Source organism: Hetaerina americana, unplaced genomic scaffold (genome assembly GCF_022747635.1).
Source record: "Hetaerina americana unplaced genomic scaffold, ioHetAmer1.1.p SCAF_1, whole genome shotgun sequence".
In the NCBI taxonomy this organism is placed as follows: domain Eukaryota; kingdom Metazoa; phylum Arthropoda; class Insecta; order Odonata; family Calopterygidae; genus Hetaerina; species Hetaerina americana.
This window is the reverse complement of record NW_027286069.1, coordinates 13,455,108-13,476,922: the sequence shown is the minus strand read 5'-3', so window position 1 is coordinate 13,476,922 and position 21,815 is coordinate 13,455,108. Positions and strand designations below refer to the sequence as shown.

General features: G+C 37.4%; 1 protein-coding gene across 1 annotated transcript in view; it reads right to left on the bottom strand.

The window, feature by feature from the left end:
* The window catches only part of Cht6 (Chitinase 6), a 55,403-nt gene extending 36,273 nt beyond the window's left edge, over positions 1-19,130 (bottom strand). The window contains exons 1-3 of the mRNA XM_071595552.1: positions 19,007-19,130; positions 9,399-9,602; positions 6,937-7,196 (exon numbers count right to left, since the gene is read on the bottom strand). Coding sequence (XP_071451653.1) covers positions 6,937-7,196; positions 9,399-9,602; positions 19,007-19,130 — 588 coding nt within the window. The remainder of the gene's footprint in view (positions 1-6,936; positions 7,197-9,398; positions 9,603-19,006) is intronic.
* Between the last annotated feature and the right edge of the window lie 2,685 nt (positions 19,131-21,815).

The following is a 21,815-nucleotide window of genomic DNA, read 5'->3' as shown; positions in this document are numbered from 1 at the left end:
ACCTCGTTGTAGCATGACGTAGACCACTTGCGATTCCATGATACGGCGGTCTGTTCTGTGCAGAATATATTAAAGCGAAAGAGTAAAAGTGCTTAACTTAGGCAATCACGTCTCTCAGACTACAGGAATAGATATTAGATGAGTATACTAAACGAATAACGTGATCCTAATCACTCGGAAGTAAACCGTAGCCGGAAACCCAGCAGTGGTTCTAAATCGATCACTATTTTCTATCGAATGTTTGCATGGATCCATTTAAGTTCAACGACTGAATCGATTTGACACTGATAATATCTATTTCAGTGGCGGAATAGAGGAGAAAGTGTCGCAACCAAATTAAATTGAAATTATACGTCATCAATATTTGTTTTTTATATTACATTCGCGTTTTGCTTGATTTCATCGTTTGTCATTTGACGTTTCCGTTTGTCAGCAGTGAGTTCGAATACATTAACTTCCGCATCAATGGGGAATGTCACAGCTATCATGTACATGATGAGTATGCTGTGATAACATTCCCTTCGAATCTGGTGCGGAAAATAATTAGGTCAAATAACTCCTCCAGATTGCTGAAAGATGCAAGGGTAAGTGAATAAATAAGTCGCAAATGTCATCAAGACAAACGCTCTGGAGCTGTTACGAACATTTCATTGGGAACGCGCGGAACATCCACCGCACAGTGCATCGACTTAGTCCACAGCGATTTTCATTTGTTTGGGTCCCTAAAAAATGATTTGGGTAGTTGCCGTATTGAAAATTATCTAGTTACTTTGATTAGTATGGCCTCTATCCAGTTTTGGGAGTTATTTATTCACTTACCCTTATAAAACCGGTAAGGTTCACAAAAGTGTTAAATGGCGAGGGGTGCTCAAAATCTTTAGGGCTTAAGCCAGCATCCTTACTGCGTCAATAATCCCAAGGGAAACACGGCACCATTGTTGATAAATTAGTAAGGAACTGAGAGGACACATGAACTGCGGGCATTCGCTATGAACAAAAAATTTCAACATATCCGGGATCAAAATGTAGATCACACGTGTACATATGTGTATGATCACATAAACGCATGGTCTAGTGTGCCAATACGCATGCACTAACGCAACAGTTGACGCTTAATGATACCAATACACCGAGTGGCATTCCATAAATTAAAATAATTTTTTTTAGTTGAAGATAAATATGTTTTGACGGTTCAAACACGACTTCTGGCAGATATTTCAGATTGTAAGCAAAAGAATATATTTTCCACTCAACATTTCATTTGGATTAAGGGGGCCCAATAAGATAATTCTTTGTTGGTAAACATGCACAAATATCATACGCTCGATTTACCTACAGGTGCAATGATTTTTTCATGGAGAATATGAAACCATAAATTTATTGATTTTGCTCTTCATATAGGGTTTCCGTTCTCTTCTTTTGACGCAACCGAGGCCTTATCTCCCGGATAATAAGATTTAGCGTCTATTCAGTGAGGGAACAGCGTAGACGATTGCGAATGAAGGCGCAGGTACTGATCAGATTGTGCTCCTAAATTATAGGCTAAACCAATGTCACCGGTTTATCCATCATCGCCCAATCCCACAGTTAATTTAGTTTTCCCATTATTTAGTATTGGAAACGAAAAAGTATTGCTTTACCGTTCTTCAGCGTATAGTATTTAAAGGGCCATCCTTGACTCTGACGTTGGCTCTTTTTATTGGTAAATACGAAAATGACGAAGGTACATCTTTAACATCTCGGTTTTTAGAGAATTTCTGGTTAAATAATTAAGAATGCTAGTACTCAGTCTCAGTCTCTTACTGTACTGTTGCCATATTTTTATTCCATATCATCGAGTTCATCGTCGACGGCTTTATTTTTTATGAATTCTCTTATTTGACCGCAAGGCTTGGAGAATCCAAGCAACAAATTTCTACGTTTAAACGATACGATTTCATGGGCACACACGTCGGGTCTGCATATATTCTTGTACGTAGAGGTGCGAGTATAAAAAGGTGGTAAGTGGAAAGATGACTATTGTTTCATCTTTCCACTTACTACCTTTGAATCATTGAATTTGTTTATAAAAATTACGCCGTTCATTTTGGGTTCGACCGTCCAAGGGTTTTCTTTTACATTTTGAAGTAATAGAAGATAGGTTACGCAAGACGATCAGCCATTCCAGAACCCATGTCACGTGCGCCATTCCGTGTTGATGTTACAGTACTCTAACTGAACAGTTTTTCCATATTCTCCTCAGAATGACACAAACGAAGCCAAAGCGTAGAGGAGCTAGATTTGTAAAACGTTGTTATTATAAACTTAGCAGCGTATCCATATTATTAGAGCAGCTAGGCTGGGGATCACTCAAAGAGAGAAGGTTAAATTACAGATTGAAGCTCTTGCATAAATTGGAAGGAGGTCTCTTTAGCAATGGTTTTGAAACTATATTATTATCCCCATCGTACTACGGTAGGATAGATCATGCCAATTAAATTTGAGGGATTAAGTGTAGAACAAATAGATTTATGATGTAATTTTTTGCATGAACGATAGGGGATCATAATAACATTGTTCGACCGCGATAGGGTCATGTCTGGGTAAAAGTATTTTGGTGTGTATTCGCCCCCTGCCACAAACCCTGACGGTGGCTTGCAGGGTATTCAAATCACTTAGTTACTTAATAGAGATATGATGGTCGTCTATCATTATTTATTATTTATTTATTTATTTGGGATACATTGCTGTTAGGCGATAAGCCGGGTGGCAATGACATGATATAACAAACAGTAGTCATTCTTAAAACATATCACAGTGTCATTAAATAGTCGCCATTAAATAGTGTCATTAACAATCCCATCATGTATACCTTTTGCATTCACGCCTAAATGATTTAATGCTTTTGGGTAAGGGCTTAAAGAGTTCATCAGGCAGCTGGTTCCACTCTTTGATTCCCATATTTAGGAACGAAAACTTGGCGGTGTTTGTCCTTTGGGGCATGTATTTGATTTTAAGCGGGTGATCATTCCTGCCGAGATAACATGGCTTATTTACACTCTCGTTCAGTTCTTTCCAGCCTCCGTCAGCTTTCAATATTTTAAAAATGGCACACAGTCTATTCAGCTTCCGTCTGTTCTTTAGTGACCCCCATCCTAGTGAGCCTAGCATGTCACTTACACTGTCGGTCTGCCTATGTCGCCCTAAAACGTACCTGGCAGCCTTCCTTTGCACTGCTTCTAATTTTTTCACATGCCCTATTTCAAAGGGATCCCATACTGTGGTCGCATATTCGACAATAGGCCTTACAATTGTTTTGTAGGCCAATTCTTTAGTTGATTTAGTGCTTCCTTTGAGGCTCCGCATGACCCAGTGGAGCGATTTAAAGGCCTTGCCTACCACATAATCTGTGTGAAGTCCCCACCCTAAGTCTTTACTTAGGTGTACCCCTAGATATTTACAATTATCTTTTGTTACAATCGTTTCTCCCATTATTTTATATACCCTTCCCTCACCTGCCTTCCTTTTGGAGAATGAGATGTGGATAGTTTTTGCAATGTTTATCTCCATTTTGTTGATTTTGATCCAATTAGCCACGTTATCTATGTCACCCTGCAGAACGTCGCGATCACTGCTGCTGCTGATTTCCCTATAGAGTATACAGTCATCAGCGAACAATCGTATTTTGGAATTGACACATTCCGCAAGGTCATTCACGTAACAAAGAAACAGAGGAGGACCAAGCACGCTACCCTGAGGTACTCCGGATGTGACGCGGGTTTCTTCTGAGATTTTGTGCCCAACACGAACCTGCTGGGTTCTATCTTGTAGGAAGGCCTTCGTCCATAGTAGTACTCTTTTATCAATATTTAGTTTTCCAATTTTATCTAACAATCTGTCATGGGGAACCCTGTCGAAGGCTTTTGAGAAGTCGAGTATAACTGCATCTATTTCTTTACCTTTGTCTAAGCAGTCTGATATTTCCTGGCAGAGTCCAAGTAGTTGGGTTTCGCATGAGTACCCTTTGCGAAAGCCATGTTGGTATTTAAATAGCCAGTCCTTATCCTCCCAGAAGTCACGTAGATATTTTGCGACCTTCTTCTCCATTAGTTTACAGGTTACAGACGTTAGGCTAATCGGGCGATAGTTCTCTACACTGCTATTGGTCCCACCCTTAAAAATTGGTATTACATAAGCCTTCCTCCATCGGGGATTTGATGATTATTTAACGTAATGTTAAAAATGGTGCGCAGATACGGTATCATTGCCTCTGACCCTAATTTGAGTGCGTCTCCAGAGATGTTGTCAGGGCCAATCGATTTGTTGACTTTAAGCTTTTTTACTTTGTCCATAACTTCGCGGTCACAGATCTTCATATACTTAGGAATAACAATATTACTCTTTGAAGGTGTGATGACTAGTTCACCCGGACATAATACGTTCTCCCCTTCACAAACATGAAAAACACGTGGGGGGAGGTTTCCACTGAAATCCTTGCTAAACACACTTCCATACCACTTGTTGAGCTCATTTGCTTTCCCTTCATCATCTGTTATAATGTCGCCCCCTTGGGTTTGGATCACGCCTACCTTCACCTGGCTGTTTTTTCGTCTTCTTAAGTATTTGTAAAATTTATTTGTATCGTTTTTAGTGAGAATGTTCACTAAGTATTCTTCTTTTGCTACCCTCTTTTCCCTATTCAGTTCTTTTACTATCGATTTATATTTGCACAGATATGGGTTCCCATACTGTATAAATGCAATAAAAATATATAAAATAAAGCTTGATACACCAGACACCTATGGCAGAGAAAATTGATGTTGGTAAAAGAATTACCTTCCCCATATTACTACATGGAAATAAAACTTAACGATGTCGGAACAATAATAAATATTGGTTAGGTTATTGAGTAGTGCTTGTGTTTCATATCCATAATAGATGTATAGGCGAGTAATGAGTGGGTTATGAAGAATGAGGATTGGATGCATCGGTAATGGAAAAGTACGAAAGAAGTGTACCACGCTATTCGGTCTGCGTTGAGAGAATAAATGAAAGTCGAATTACCAAACAAATATTAAAGAAAATGGTAAATCAATTGAAAGAAAGGATGGATAGACCGAAAAAATAATGGGTTAATGTCATCGAAGAGACTCTCAAGAGGAGGAATATTTGAAGTCTCAAGGACAAAGGAACACGTGTGAAATCACGCGCGAATATGATGACACCCTGAGTTGTAAAACATGCTGAAGGATGAAATAGTACGGAAGGATTTCGTGAAAGGAAGTACGTTTTTCGTGATGTAAATGAATATCCTGCTCTTTTTAATTACCTTGCTCCGAAAGGCAACAGGGAACATAAGAATTTTACGGTCAGTATTGTACTTATGGCTCGATATAGCAACAGTCATTGGAGTATCTTCAAAATAGAACTACCGAGACGATTCACCTAATGAACTCTCCCTCGCAAAATACCTCCGTTCTCTATGCTAATCAACTTTTAAAAAATGGTCGTTCATAGTAAAATTACTTAAAACTGATATTCAACATCGTAATCCCTAAAACATTCCCAGGCAACGAGTAATTCTTCATTATTTGGAAATGCATGTAAGTTAAATTAACCGCTATGGTAAAATATTTCAAACTCAATTAGTGAAATAATTCAAAATGTATCCACAACTACTTAAATAGTACCTCGTGGCCAGATACTTCCCTCTGTGAAATGTTATGTAAGATGAGAAAAAATAAAATACTGATTGATAGGGCAGACTAAGACTTCAATTCACATCCTAATTCAATCTTATTAATTGAATTGGTTGGGCTCAATATTCTGGATGGCCCGGAGCATTTGGCTTCTAATAAGAGAATCCCAGGGGCAAGGTTTATACTATAAAAATAAAATTCCATCGGAGAGAATTTTCCGCACAGCAAAACTTTGTGGGAAACCGCAAATGGGCCAGGGAAGGAAACTGCCCTCATTCTAGTAAGTGCGTGATTTTCACACGTTGAGGGAGCTTAATTCGAGTTGAGCTTTATACTCATCAATCAAGCCCAACCTTCGGGCTGTTTGTAGATCTTGATTCAATAATGGCGTTGGGCGATGGGCGTTCGTCCTCGCATTGTGGGCAGAGCGTCGAGTCACTGCCCGGAGGGTTCCAGGTTCAAATCCGGTAAATGTCTCCGAGTGTCCTCTAGGTTGAACCCAAGCTGCGTTTCTAACTGGGAACAAGAACTACCCTGGAAACTAACGCCCTTCGGCGTAGGGGAAGAAGCAATTTTTTCCCTACCCTGATTGTGTGAATTTTGTGCAGTATGTACCCAAAGAATTAGTTTGAAGTGAGATACATAACTTCGTCTTTCAAAACCAACTTCAGTAATGATGGCCGTGATTATCGCCTGTGCCGTTAACGAGGATATGAGCCTAGGACAAGTGCTGTAAAACTCTTTTGATTGTGCCCTCAACCGTCAAATCCAAAGCGCTGTTATATGACGTAAAAACCCTTAGATTTTGATAACTACAAAATTATGTCTTAAAAACTATACAATTTTCGTAACTACCGTAATATGCAAGTAAACAAGAGAAAAGATAAAAACAAAAATAAGAAAACCTCATTCATTGGTACATATAATTAGTTAAATAAAATCACACAACTTAAACCGAATGGTCCAGAAAAGTCTCCTAGCAAATGGACAGTTCGATATGAAAAGTTTATAAAAATTATAAAAAGAATGATAACATTTTGCACTTCAAATTTCAATATTTAATGGCTTTTTCCCTGGCATGATTCAATGCTTCCCGACACACGGTTAGTATTTCAACGAGCAGTTATCTCTACCGAAGCCACCTTTTACCGATGCACATTGGTCAATTTTGGTGGCATTTCTGCATAAACGCGCGCGCTCGTTTCCGAGTGATCAAAAGGGCTTGTTTTTCAGGGCAGATATTATTTTCGTGGCTCACCTCTGCCAGCTTGGCGTAGTTTTCCTTGTCCTGAGGCCTTCCTCCATCCCGGAACGCGGGGAATTCCCAGTCGAGATCGAGGCCGTCGAATCGGTGCGTGCGGAGGAAGCGGACGGCTCCCTTGGCGAACTTGGTGCGGCGCTCGGGATCCGCGGCCAGGGCCGAAAACCTCGCCGATCCCTCGTTCCAACCGCCGACGGCGAGGAGGGTCTTCAAGGCGCGGTTGTATGACTTGAGGCCGTTGAATTTGGCATAACCCCCTGACAAAAATGAAGTGTTTGCATTTTCAACATCCAATTCCTCAATCTCCAGGGAAGGGGATATCAGATAAACAATAAATTTAAAAATAAGCGTGATTGGGAAGAGGTGGCGGTTACGAAATGGGAGCACGGCTTTCTCGTGATATGAAAATTAAAACCATACTAAGCCAACTGTGAAGGGGACTCCCCTTAACACCAGGCTAAGTCAACTGAAAAGGTAAAAAATATTCAAAATTTAAAGAAAGCCTCCAACGTACGATGAATATTTTTACGCAAAATTGCTGCAGCAATAAGAGCAAAATAATACGTTTTCCGAAATCAATAAACATGAGATCATCAGAGCTTTTATGAATATTCATTTGTACACACATGCGTAGTTTTGTTGTTATTGAAATTTATGAACCATCGAAATGAAGCTTTTTAACTCAGATTTCTGTGTGCACGTATGAATATTGCAAACCACGAGTTTCTGCAGACAAATCGAAATTTCAGGGGCATAATATATGACTAAAAGGAATGTAAAAAGGTATTGTGCGTATACGTCCCTGGGTGCTAGCTCTTCTAGATAAAAAAATAATGAAGAAACTTCGGAGTGATGTTGTTCAAAAAGATTGCCCTCACAAAGAACATCAACATTTAGAATATAAATATCCTAGCTCTTGACTGCACTCCAAAGCAAAAACTGTATGGATCATTTGAAAGTCTTGATTACTTCCCTTCATTATATATTTGTATACATACATAATTAAGGGAATATATATATATATATATATATAATACATATATTTCTATATTATATATATATAATACGAATAATATAATATATGTATATATATATATTATTTATATAGAAAAATATATATGCATATAGGTGGGTCGCGGTAGTCCAGTGGGTAGAGCGTTGGACTGATGACCGGAGGTCCCGGGTTCGATTCCCGAGCTAGACACTCTGGGCCTGCAGCTCCAAAGCTATGTGATTTTTCGGGTACCAGGTCTTCCTGGGAAATCATAACCGGCACAGGGAAAGGAACTGGCCCCCCTACCCTCATGTGTGAATTTCACACGCCGTCGGGCTTAGTACTGGGTGAACTCTACCATCACCTACTAAACCGACCTTCGGGTTGATTACTCTGTTTATGGTTATATACGTATATTCCTCGAATGCCTTTGTTACGACATGAAACTTGACATTAACTGTAGAAAAAGAATATCATAGGTTAACTTCAAGAATTTTGTAACATTATACGTTCTCTTTCTTTCAGATATGCATAACAGAAGTTGAGAGTTGGAGAAATAATTCCGTTTTGTTGAAAAGAGAGAGTTCTGTGTTTTATGATTTTAGTTTTTTCCCTCTTTTTCATAAATTACTCATCTTAAATATGACCACATATTTCAGAAACGCCCAAACATATGAAACGAAACAACCAACAATGGTTTTTTTCTTAAAGAAACCGTAAGACAAGCTCCAGAAACCAGGAAACTATTCAAGTGTCACGGATTCTGAATGCCACTCCTTGAATTGCGATAAAAATGAGCGACTGTCCCAAGATCACCCAAGAAATGTGGTTAAAAGGTTAAATTTCATTATTCTGTTCATCATTTAACTCTCCTCTTCGAAATATAAAATAAAATAGGTTTATAAGCGAAGTTTTAGCTATTACCTATTTCGAATCCATACAAACGATCTAACTGCCAGCTTGAGTAGGATCAACATGTAAGCTTCAGTTGCTACCAGCGGGTTTACCTGCATTGAAATTGCTGAAGCGAAGGCTGAATACCCTAATGGGAATATCGCACCGACCTAGTGACACCTGGCTATTCCCTTAAGTCATTTTTGATTTGACGTACGATACCATGTTAAAACTTGAAAGTTTACGTTCAATTACAAAAAAACAGAACAGTTGTCAAAATAAAAATTTAAAATATAATACGTGTGTTAAATAAAATAATCAAAATTAAAAACCTAAAAAAAATTAAAGGATTAACATTTAAGATATGTAATGTGAAATTTTAATGCACAACTAAATGAAAATTTCAAATTAAATATTAATAAAAGTGATGATAAGCAAAATATAAGAAAGAGAAAATTGATTCAATCTATCAAATGGTTACCATGTGAAATACCTATGGCTGACTTACACATGACAACTGTTTTATTATTAAAGTAAAGAAATTCGCGTTGATACGTGGAGTGATGCTCACCTTGCTCAATATCCTGGTACTTGTCGTACGGCCGAAGACCATCTTCCGACGAGAGGCCACCGAACGCGTAGATGAGATGCGTGCAAAGGTATGGGTTCACATTGGGAGGGGTATATTTGGCCCGTCCCGGACGATACACGGACCAGTTTGTGTAGTAGCATACGACTAGAGGTCCTCCGGATGAAGATGACGCCGACACACCACCTGAAGCATTGATTATAAATGGGAAAAACTAGTTTTATTACATGATTCCATTAAATTAAACCATGTAGAATAATACCATTAGAATTTCGCCAAAATAGATCTCAGATAAGCCAAAACACTTATTGGATATGCAGTTATATGTTACGGTCAAAATTGATAGACTAAAATCCGCATTTCATTCCAAGAAGTTAGTGGTATAAATATAAAGAGACGATTGCCATTCACACATTCTTTTTCTTTCAAGTAGGCCATTATTCTCTCCCGAATCAATAGAATAAATTAAATCGAAGGTATGGCTTGTTCCCTTAGATGCCTTATTATTTGTTTTGCTATCTGCAAATTTGTGAAGGGAAATAAATGATCGTATTTATAGTATGTGTATTATAACAACATGCTCCGAATTCCGAAGGTACTCATGAAATTGAGGATTGATCATTTAATATGCATAATGAGGAGGTGATAAACGAGATCAAGGAAGAGACAAGAGGCAGTGTATGACTTCAGCTAAATTATGCTGCAATTTGCGGACAACATAGTGAGGCAGAAACGAAAGAAGATCTAAGATGGATACTATCAAATTTAGAGATGCGGGTGATAAAGTACAACCCTAAATATAAACAAGTTCAAAACATAGGTCTTCAGTCTAGGTACGTAAGAAAATATCCAAGTAAGACTAGGAGAAGGCATACTGGAAGAAGTGGAAGTTTTGCCATTGAGGAAGTCGAATCACTATTGGTGAAGGAAGCAAGATGGATATAGAAAGTAGAATACGAATGGCGAAGAAGGTTTGAATGGTGTAAGAATAACGCCTACGTACACTAGCAAGGAGACAAGGGAATTTTTTGGAACACATCCGATGGCATGTTGGTCCACTGAAGATCATAACTGAAGGAAATATGGAAGGGGAGACTTATAGAGGACGGTCTAGGATGACCAACGTGAAACAGGCGATGGAAAATGTCGGTTCAAGGAGCTATAAGGGAATGAAATAGATTGGCAGATTGGAACAGAATAGTTTGGAGATCTGCTATAAACCTATACTGCCATATACAGGAGTTCATACTGCTTGGAAAGAAAAAAATCTTAATTATTCTGAACCAAAAATAACATGAACTTGACATGACGTAAAATGTTTTCTTATGTAAAAATAGCATAATTTCTCACATTAAATTACATTGAATACACTAAAACCTGGCCTGAGATCATAAGGTTTTATAATGTCTCGTTGAACTGAAGGTTAACTTAAACTTTCGGTAAAGGCCAAACTCAGTTTTATGGCCGCTAGTTAACTTGATAAGAACATAAAACAGCTCAATTACAAACAGACGATGTTACTGCGGTTACATTTTCACATCAACTAATAAGCAACCATATTTGTTTATAAAATCGGATTTTTCGATAATCTCCACGTTAAGGTAACGTTCACATTTTATAGCAATTGGATTTAACGAAGCATTATAAAACCAGGCCTAACTGGACTACGGCTATGGTATTCAGGATTCTTAGTTATGAGAATCCTAATGAAACTTAAAATATTATTCCTTAAATTTAATCCAAGATTTTTTACTTTTTCCACTTTATTAGATAATTCTATGACGTTTTGGAAATATCCCTCATTGGCTTCAATGAAACAAGCTAGATAACACAATTAGTCACGGGAAAAATGTAAGACGCGAGGAAAAAGCAAAGTGAATAGCATGATTAAAAAACGGAAACCTTTACCTGGCGAAGAACTTAAGGTATGATTCAGGCGGATAAGATAATGAGAAAATGCGGTTATATTTTGAAGGTTAGATTTATCAGATGTGTGAGAGTGAATGGCTGAGAATTTCAGATCGCCAAAAGGATAAAGAGAAAACGATGACCTAATGCCGTTGGTAGTGCGTAATTCAGCGCTGGCGGAAATTCCGCGAACAGCCTTCCTGGTAGGGTTAAGACGAATTCTTGATTTATGTATTTTTACACAGGAAACAATGAGGACTCATTAATTATGAGGTAATTCATGTAACCAACTACCCCATATTACATTGCTGGAATCATATTCAATCACATTTATATGCAGGATATTTCATCCATTTTATAAGAATATTAAGCATTTATATTAAAAACATTTTCTAGATAAAGATGTAGTACATAACTATCGGTAAATAGTTCAATCCGAAGCCTTTACGGCAGCCCTCCATTTTACTATACTCAATATACTCAATGAGAGTCCCCTTGCGTTCACATATCTCTTTCCTCTTTACTTTATATTGCTTTTAGTATAGCACTATCAACCTATTAGTCCATTAGTATGTTCTTTCTCCTGAAACCATGCAGTTTTCGGGCAAAAGTAAATAGTTAATTCCGTTAAGAATGTCTAAATTCATTTAAATGTCGATAATTCTTGAGAACTTCTTCAAATTGAAATGAATATTTGATCAGTGTCTTAAGTCAATGTCTATAGATGACAAAGCACATTATTTAGCTTCCTTAAAATAATCGAATTGTCAATGTTCTTGACGGGGCGACAAAAAGCAGAAACCGAATGGAAATGTATTCATGTGAGGGAGGAAGGGAAAGCACATTCCAAAAGAGCAGACACGGCCTCGACTTCGAGAAAAGAGGCACTCCGAATGAAAATATCGGCGGCGAAATCTCCGCCGTGCAGTGAGCGCAGACATTGTTTCCAGAGTTCTCATGAATTCAAAAGGAAATTCTCGACTAGATTTGACATTCAGGTGTGTACATTCTTGATCACCCTTTTCTAGTCATTCATGGAAGCTCTGAAATAACATCCCGAATCATGGGTTTAACTACTCGAACTAATTCTGAAAACTGGGACGAAATGAGATTCTAATCTGCACATACTTGTATTCAACTTAGAGCATCATTCGAATGTCTACGTGTGACAAAGAAATTTAAAGACAATTTTAAAACGGAATAAAATTAAAATTTGATTACCCTTGGAGACACTTATTATTATTTTTATTATGTGATTACCGATCTTCTCAATATTTTTTAAAAGATTTTTATTGAAATTATATACATCTACGAAAATCATCCGCTAATAAATTTATGTTATAAATTCAATTAAATTTCTAATCTGTATTATAAATTTAATTTCTAATCTATTTTATAAATTCAAATTAATTATTTAATATTACATTACGATTAAATATACAGATAAAAAGTCAATCGCTTTAACGTGTTTTTATACACCAGTCTCTAATTTGGAAAAGAGAATCAATCAAGTTGAAGATGACGCAATTAATTTTTTACATAAGCCGGTTTCAGATTTTGATTCAGTCTTCGTCCCCGAGGATGAAATTGAGCCTGGAGCTTACATTTTAGACGCTGGATGCCACTCATTAAAACACAGATATCGAAGTCCTTCTTGAAAGTGAGCCCTCAAAAAAATAGAATAAAAAATGTAGAATAATAAGACATAATATTTGAAACTCACTTCCAAAAATTCCCACGATAGCAACCATGATTCATAAAAAAATTCCAAGTAGATTTTTCTTCAACCCAAAACCTTTCCCAGGAATAATCCGTCTCCCTTCGTGCATTCGCCAAGGAATCTTAATACATTTGAGGGTTGGGGTGAACATTTCGTGGAAGAACAGAGTTCAGAAATTATTCCCTCTCTTATAATCTTCGTGACATTTTCATGAAATATCACGTCCTTGACGCTTCATGAAGGTTACATGAGTAGAAAATTCCGAAAAAGTGACGCTATCCTGATCGAAGGAGGAATATTAAGCACATGTGTGATTTAGTCATCGACTTAATACATATTCATTCAAAAAGTAAAACCTATTACGGGGTCAAATAAACGACATGTAGAATGAAATACATTAAATGCAATGCTATGTAATAATAAGTCCTGGTAACTTAGATATATAAATCTAGTGACTGGCTGTCAATTGAGCATCGCGCGTCTCTCTTCGCCTTTTAAACATGTCATTCCACAGTTTCAAGCATTCAGGAACTGAAGAAAAAAAAGCCGCGGACACACCCACGGGTGTGTTCCACGCCATTGACCTTTGCACAAGGCAAGGGGTCGATATCCCATGGCGATCATCCCACGCTCGCAACACCCACACGGGACAGGCGTGCGCGGGACATCCACTCCTCACTGAGAGAGCAGCTGATTAACGATTCGCCCGCAATACTGGTGATGCGCGAAGTGTATGCTCCTTAATACCACAGCCCGGAGATCGAGGGGAATCTCCCTCAAGATCAAAGAAGGTTCCCCATCAATCATTTAATTCAGATTTCCTCCTCACACAACTTTTCCAAATTCCTTTCCAACACATATTCTTTGGTAGGTTTGTTGAATAAGCTGGCTTAAAAAATAACGGGGGCGTGTCAGTGGAATCGATAGAGCACTGGGCCTACTGACCCGAGGGCCCGGGTTCGTTTCTGGGTTACACCTCTGTACAACCTCAGTTTCACCCAAGCTTTGTGAATTCTCTGGTCCAACAGATCTCCCTGGGAAACCACAAGCTGCAAAGGGAAAGGAACTGGCCTCCTTAATCTGTAAATGTATAAATTTCACACGTCATTGTGCTCATCATCAGGTGAGATCCTAACCCTAACTAATTGAAATATTATTCCGGTTGATTTCCCTTCGACATTTTCAACAAAAAAAATCATAGTGCATGATGAATTTAATGAAAAATCCCCAAAAAGGAGTCACCCCTTCATACGTCTTTATCCTCCCCTACCAGTGCTCATAATTTTTTTGTATCGCACAATATCAGCAAATATATATATATATAAATATATATATATATATATATATATATATATATATTCTTCAGCAATAATGACCTATTACGACTTATAACCATGAGATTAGGGCGATGGGTGAGGACACTCGTGCCTTTCGATACTTTCTCGTCCCAAAAGTGAAAGACGTGCCTAACTGCGAGACCGACGTAAACTCGAGAGGAGATTACATTTGAAAATGTGAGACAGCATTACTCCCACGAGGTTCATGGAAGTCTCTTGAAATATCGATGCAAATTATACCTTTGTGATTTACGGTTCCAGACAGCACTCTAAGCTCTCCTTTCATGGTGACTGTTACATTCACAAAACAGCTAATGAGGGCTGAGTGATTTAATAATAGGTAGTTTGCTTAACTTTGTGGAAACTGGTCATAAAACGGAACGTACTTAGTTCTTCTCCACACAAAAATTCATGGAAAAGTCGGTTTTAACTGCGCTTTGTTATCAATGGGCATTAATTCTGTTAAATGAAACTAAGTAAAATTTATGCAGAAATTCACGGAGTTTTATGATTTATTTGATGATCGCAGATCTCGATATCTCGAGCACGATGCCTATCTAATTAACGACGCGACGCAGGACATAGCGAACACAAAGTCAGGATTTTTCAAAGCCCATAACAAAATAATGCAATTTCGTCCTCGTCTTCAACTCGATATCCAGTTTTACAAGTTAGGGCAGATGCTCTAATGACGACTAGTACTGACTCTTAAGCCTTATTGCGTGTGACAGTCAGACATTCAGGTCATAAGACGCTGATTTTTTCTATGGATGCAGACTGGGGACTCAAAAAAAGTAACGGTAACCTGAAAATTACACAGCTCTGAGTTTATCTGGGGATAGCCATCATCCAGATTCGAATCTTGCAGCTTCCGGATGGTTGACTCCCATCTAACTGGACTCTCATTCCGCTCAGACAAATAAGCATAGGAAATTTTTGTTAAATAATCCAAATAGCGATGGTGGAAATTTTTATTTATTCTTAAATAGCCCGATTTCCACCTAATTATTCCTGTACCTCTCATTTCCCCGACTTACGAGGGTAGTGAGCACATACTAATACACCAAGTTAAACTTATCTTTGCGTGAAAATGCTACCATGAGATGAAAATTATGGATGGTACTGAATTATATTTCTACGCAAAAAGAAGAGTATTTGTTCTGTTAAAACGGTTTCATTATTGCTTTGATTTCGATTAACCTTGAATTGGTCAATATTACAAAAAGATGGCCACCAACTGGTCGGCTTTGGTGAAATGGATCGGCCGACTAAAACATTTCACTAAATTACTAACTCGAACAGTATCAGTGGTCTACATTTGGATCGAGATTGGTTCTCAGAATGGCAGCAGCAGCGAGATTTACGATGCCTTCATCGTCGATCGACTGAAAAGTAACTTCAGGTCAAAGGTCATATTACTAGAAGAATGTTCAAAATCAGGACATAAGGACACTTTTCAAGCATATTTTATTCGCAATATACGTGAATCCAAGGATACCCTAGTAGGATTTCTCATCAATACCAGAGGGAATGTCTACGTATTACATAAACAAACCATTTACAAAACTATTTCAAATTTAGAGAGTTACAAATATTGTTACAATTTTTTTATTATCATAGAGAGTTTTAATTACGCTACCAAAAACTTGCAACGCTGTCCCCTTACCGCTTTTCAAGTTTCCAAGTGACGTAGCAATGAGTTCCAAGTCAATAGTTTGTAGACACGAACGAGGGGACGTGTACCAGCCTGCAGTCTGACAACGCCACAGCCCGGCACGGAAGCATCAGGTTTTAAAATATTGTTTATGTCCCAATAGATTTTTGTAAAAACAAAGTATATGTCCCATCGTCTTCTGTTAATCAAGGATAATATTTTGTTAAAGAGGCGAGAGGAGTTTTATCCTTTGGATAAACGTTACGTTTACATCTAAAACATTATGTACTATAAATTGCAATATGTTTGTCGCAATCTATGTTGATCAGATTCGTGGGAAATTTAGAAAATTACGAATGGATACCAAAATTTGTCAAAATGTTTGTCGCAATATATGTTGATCAGATTCGTGGGAAATTTAGAAAATTACGAATGATTACCAAAATTTGTTTTGATATTTTGTTTACGAGTGTTTTCTAAATTGTTACAAATTCATATGACCATTTAGCGACCATGCCATATCAGCTCTTTTTCCCATTATTTTCCATTTTTCTTCCTATCGAAGAGTAGAGATGAGCCATGAATGAATGGACGCCCATTTACATAAATCACATCAGTTTTCCCTGATGGAGAGTTGTTTTCCCATTTCCTCGTCCCCTCTTCCCCTTCAAACCAATTCCTACATTTGTTTTCTTTCCCCCACCTCACCACTTCTCAAGGTACTGAGTCGGAGGAATAAATAACTGGTTGTTATGGGTGGACAAGCAGTTATTTATTATTTTAAAAATGGAAGTTATCTAGAAACCATGGTCGTTAACAAACAAATACTATGTGAAGTGATTGGTTCATTTTATCATGGAATGTTTCCGCAAGGTAAAACCAGAGACAATCCTTTGGATAAAAATTGTTATTTTTATAGTTTTAATGGTCTTGTTAGTTCTTCGTCATATTCAACCTTTCTATTTACGAGATTGCGTGCAACAGAGCGTAATTCCGGTCAGTCGAGCACACGAGGGGGGGAAGGGACCGTGAAATACTGCCCCCGTGTCTCCACCAAATTTAAATACTGAAATTCAGAGACCGTCAGGCACATTGCCTGGAGATAGAGCAGAACTCGGGAGAAGATCGAATTTATTCTGTGAAATTGTTCGTTTTATGCAGTTGTTAACAAATATCGAACAAACCAACCTTACTATGGATGGGTATAACTATTTTACACATTCATTTAGAGTTTGGGCATAGTTGAATCCCCTTATTTAGTATTATAATAGTATAATCAATACATTATATGTGTAAGTTTAATCCACACTATATTAAGTATGTAAGTCAATGCACTTTAGGCAATTTTCACTGGTGAAAGTGGAACAAAGAACTGTTTAATCCCAATCTTGTCCCATTAAAGACCATTAATTATTACCAGATTCATTATCGTTCCCTTTCTTTCAATTGGCGAACCCTCCTCCCACCCAGAGTCTACGGTGGAATTAGTCTGGTTTTGGTACTAAAGAAAGATACCCTGTTTGTGTTATTATGTTAATTTTTACGCGTTGCGAATCCGTAAAATAGTAGTTTTGTGCTCAGATTACATTTGTCACATCTACATCGCAAAGTGAAAATAATTACTTTTAATGATAAATTATGACGTTATGCTATTTATTTAGTAAAGCCATGATATTTTTGGCAGTACGTTTTTGCACATAAATCTTACAAATGAAAATCCGTTTAATCTACTGACAACTTCATATGACTATCGTCCAAAAACAAGAACTTTTATGGTAATTTCTAACATCTCTCTCATTGAACCATAACGTATCAAAAATCATTTACTTTAACTACAATTATTTTTGCAACGCCGTGCCCGGTATCGTATGACTAGCATCAACTGTAAATAGATTTAAATATGAATCTATTGAGCATCTCCGTTTTTATTTAAACCATTTTTTTCCTTATTTAAAACAAGAGCTCGTAATATACATTGTACATGCATGAGTTTAACTGATGTTAATGTATGTCCTATGTATAAAAATATTTATCGCATTATTTAAAACATGGAAAGTTAATATTTCCTCGGCAAAAATCACCGAATAAATTATTGTGCGAATTTTTTACGGAACATGGCACGAAAGGTATTAAGTTTAATGGGAGGAATTCGAAGGAGGCAGGAAAAGAGGATTCATTCAGAGGAGGATTCAGATATTTGTATTGAGAAGTAATTAGATGTTGGGACTATAACTGAGGGGAGGGTGTTTAAGCGATATGAAGGGAAGGGTTACACATCTATAATGACATCAAAGGAGATAAAGACTGTGCAGAGTTGAATAATGGTTTAAATGTCAGAAATAACGTCGTTAAAATATTATACAGGGATATTAAACAAATAATTCAAACTTGAAGTTTTATCTTCCGCTATGATTATTTGAAAACTAGCATTTTAATAGTGCAGAAATGCCGTCAGACTTGAGCGGTAACGCGTTACAGGTCAATGCAATATTTTGAAGAGGTAATTTTTCGAGTAACGCTGAATTACGTTAAGTAATTTATTTTTCTGTCAACGCTTCAAGTCAAGAGGTAATTTTTCGAGTAACGCTGAGTACGTTAAGTAATTTATTTTTCTGTCAACGCTTCAAGTTCACACTTTTATTTTATTATTTAAAAAAACCTAACGTGAAAATGTACGCGCTATGATTCGATTCGTTAGACAAAAGAGAATACTTCTGTGGTTAATATTGAGGTGGGCACCAATTCGAGGCAAGAAGAGAGAGAGCAAGAAACCCTCAAATTCAAGGAGGCATTTATAACCTTATTTAGAGAAATTTAAATGTTCCTCAGATTCTATAAAGTGTTTCTTTTTGTAGAAATGGAAAAAAACGTTTTACACAAGTTTGTGCGCAAATTAAACATATTTTTGTTGAATTAACTAGAGGATCAACTTAAAATTTTAAATTTGATTTGACGCATATTTATTACTCACGCGATGTGGAGTTCTTTCTGGAAGCGGCCGCACTCGGTTGCACTTGGACCACTGCGAGTAGGAAGAGGGCCAAGAGGCAAACTGGAAGTCCGTTAGGCGTCGATATCCCCGAGGGGGACGCCATCTGGAGGAGAGAAAATACTGTCAATATACTATACTATACCCGCCACAAAAAATAATTATTTTCTAACAATATGTGAGAATCTGCTATCAAAATGGTGTATCACAAGTCTACAAAATAAATTGATCATTCTAATAGGCTTAACAACAGAAAGAGATGAATTTTTATTGAAATAATAAAATCCCAAGGATATATAATAAAGCTTAAAAAGTTTACCATTAAGTATGTTTTCCATTCAGTGTATTGAAGACCTTTACCCTAATTGAGTTTGATTAAGCATTTTGGCTTCAATAGAGGCTAAATTTGCACTCTTGAAAAATATGATAACTGGACAACCACTGAAATATCACAAATAAATATATATATAAAATATATATATATATATATATATATATATTATATATAATATATATTATATATATATTATATATATAACATATATATATATATATATATATATATATATATATATATATATATATATATATATATATATATATATATATATCTTGATTAACTATGGGACAAAAACTAATATAATTAAATACCCTAATGAAAACTTCATAATTGTAGCATAAATTAGGTACTAAATAGAATAAAATTACTCGAAAGGCGTTATCTCACCGTATTAATAATTGTGACTTGAGGATAATTTTTTTGGATAATTTTGTTTGAACATTAAATAAGCAAGCGTGAAATGACCTTTATTAGCCGGTAATTGGTGCGATTGTAAGGTGTGGGAATATTAAATGATTATGGAAGCAATAGCATAAAAAAATGGAAGTGAATGGTAGTTACGAATTTTTCCATGGAAATCCTAGGGAAACGATAAGTGCTCGGAGGCGATTTAAAAAAAAATCTGATGCGGCCAGCACATTGCGTTCCCCATATCAGTATCTTTTTCACAATGAAAGATAAGGGGATCAGGTAATGATTGACGGCAATATAATGCGTCACTCAGGTCTATTTCAAAATTTCCTTTGTTCCTCTGCGAGGGGAAAGGAAGGAATAGTTAATAAATCATCCCTTGGTACAGTTTATTTATTAATAGGTAGTAATTTATCTATTTGAAAATCTAATTTCAACCCGGGATTCGGATTTCACGCAGTGGGGAGAGAATGGGCGGTGAAAATGGGGTTTCTATGATGGCCAGATTCAAAACGGTTACCAAAAACACGACAAATCCGCACGTGCACAACATTTTATAATTGGTTCGTACGCGTTTCGTTGCATAAAAAGCATTCCAAATCTAATGAAACACGTTAGAATTCAAAGTCGAATTTTCACAAGGAATATTATGCACCTGATAATGATGTGGAAAATTACGATTTCATAATTTCCCACGAAAACAGTACTTTCCCCACACTCCATAAAGAGAAAGTAAGTAACGGACACGCCAATTTCATTCAAAGTAAAGGGATCTGTAAACATTTATTGTGAGTGTTATATGTCATAATTAGTTCTAAGTTTCTATTTTATTGCATTATGAGCCAATTCAGGATTGGAAACAACTTTCCCGTATTTATTTTAACCTCCACGATGAAAGTCACATTTGATCTACTTCACCACACTCAATAATTACGGCATTTAAGTGCTTTAAGTGGGTTCCATGGGTAAGTTTATTCTTCCCTTATGCTTGCTCGGAACCCGTGGCTTTCTTTCCTTTATTTAAAGGCTACGCGCTCTCCGTGCTGAAAACTAAATACCCTGGGACAATGAATCGCACCCTTATCGAATTTCACATCGAGTGACTTTTCTCCTTCTCTCCCTTAAGGCTTTCTTTCTGCGCTCATCCGAGAGGTTTTTGTTTTTCTTTGTTTACCTTAGGTGAGCTAGAATGGAGAAAGCACCATTATGGAGAGAAAAGGGTAATCGAGAAAGATAAGAAAAGAAGAAACCTTTTGTCTTTCGGCATGATCATTTGTATGCATGTCTTATACTATCAGCCCAAGGTGGCAAAGAGCCTGGGAAGAAACCTGTGGCGCGGAGTGGAGAATTTGAAACGATTAAACGCAATTACGATTCGGGAAGGGCGTGCGTGGGCGAGATGAAGAGAGCACAATATACAGGGAAGGGGTGGGAGGGAGAGGTAGGCACAGTCCCTTGTCCTAGAGACGTCAGCAGCGCTTCCCCTTGCGAGCAGACGGAAGGAGAGGGTGATGCCTGCCTTTTCACACACTCTCCTTGCGGGGGCCTCCTTCCATTTTCCCCCGCATTCCCACCGCCACAGAGAGCTTTCCGTTTACCTCCGGTGTTTACATAAATTAAAAATCCACCAAAGGGATATGATATTTCGTCCTTTCTCCCCCGCTTTTCGCCGCAGTGTGGGAACGCAGCAGAGTTAACGCGTCACAAGACAGCGGACTCTCATTTGCGCAGTCTCGAATAAAAAAAAAATTCCTTCAATCTCGCGGGAAAAATGGAAATCCGCAGTTGAAGCATTAACGGGAGGAATCTCGAGAGAACTTTCGCTTTTAATGGTTTCACTTTTTAACCTCGAGGTTTGTGTCTGACGCGACAAAGATAGAGAGCTAGAGGGCAATATTTACTTCCGATGAGAACATTAAATTTCTGCTTCAAGAGAACGGAATTTTTAGTCTGCAATGCGGTAATTGTGAGGTGAGGAGAAAAAACAATTTCTGCAACATTAAGCAGTCCTTGGAATGTTAATCATATGACATGTTGACT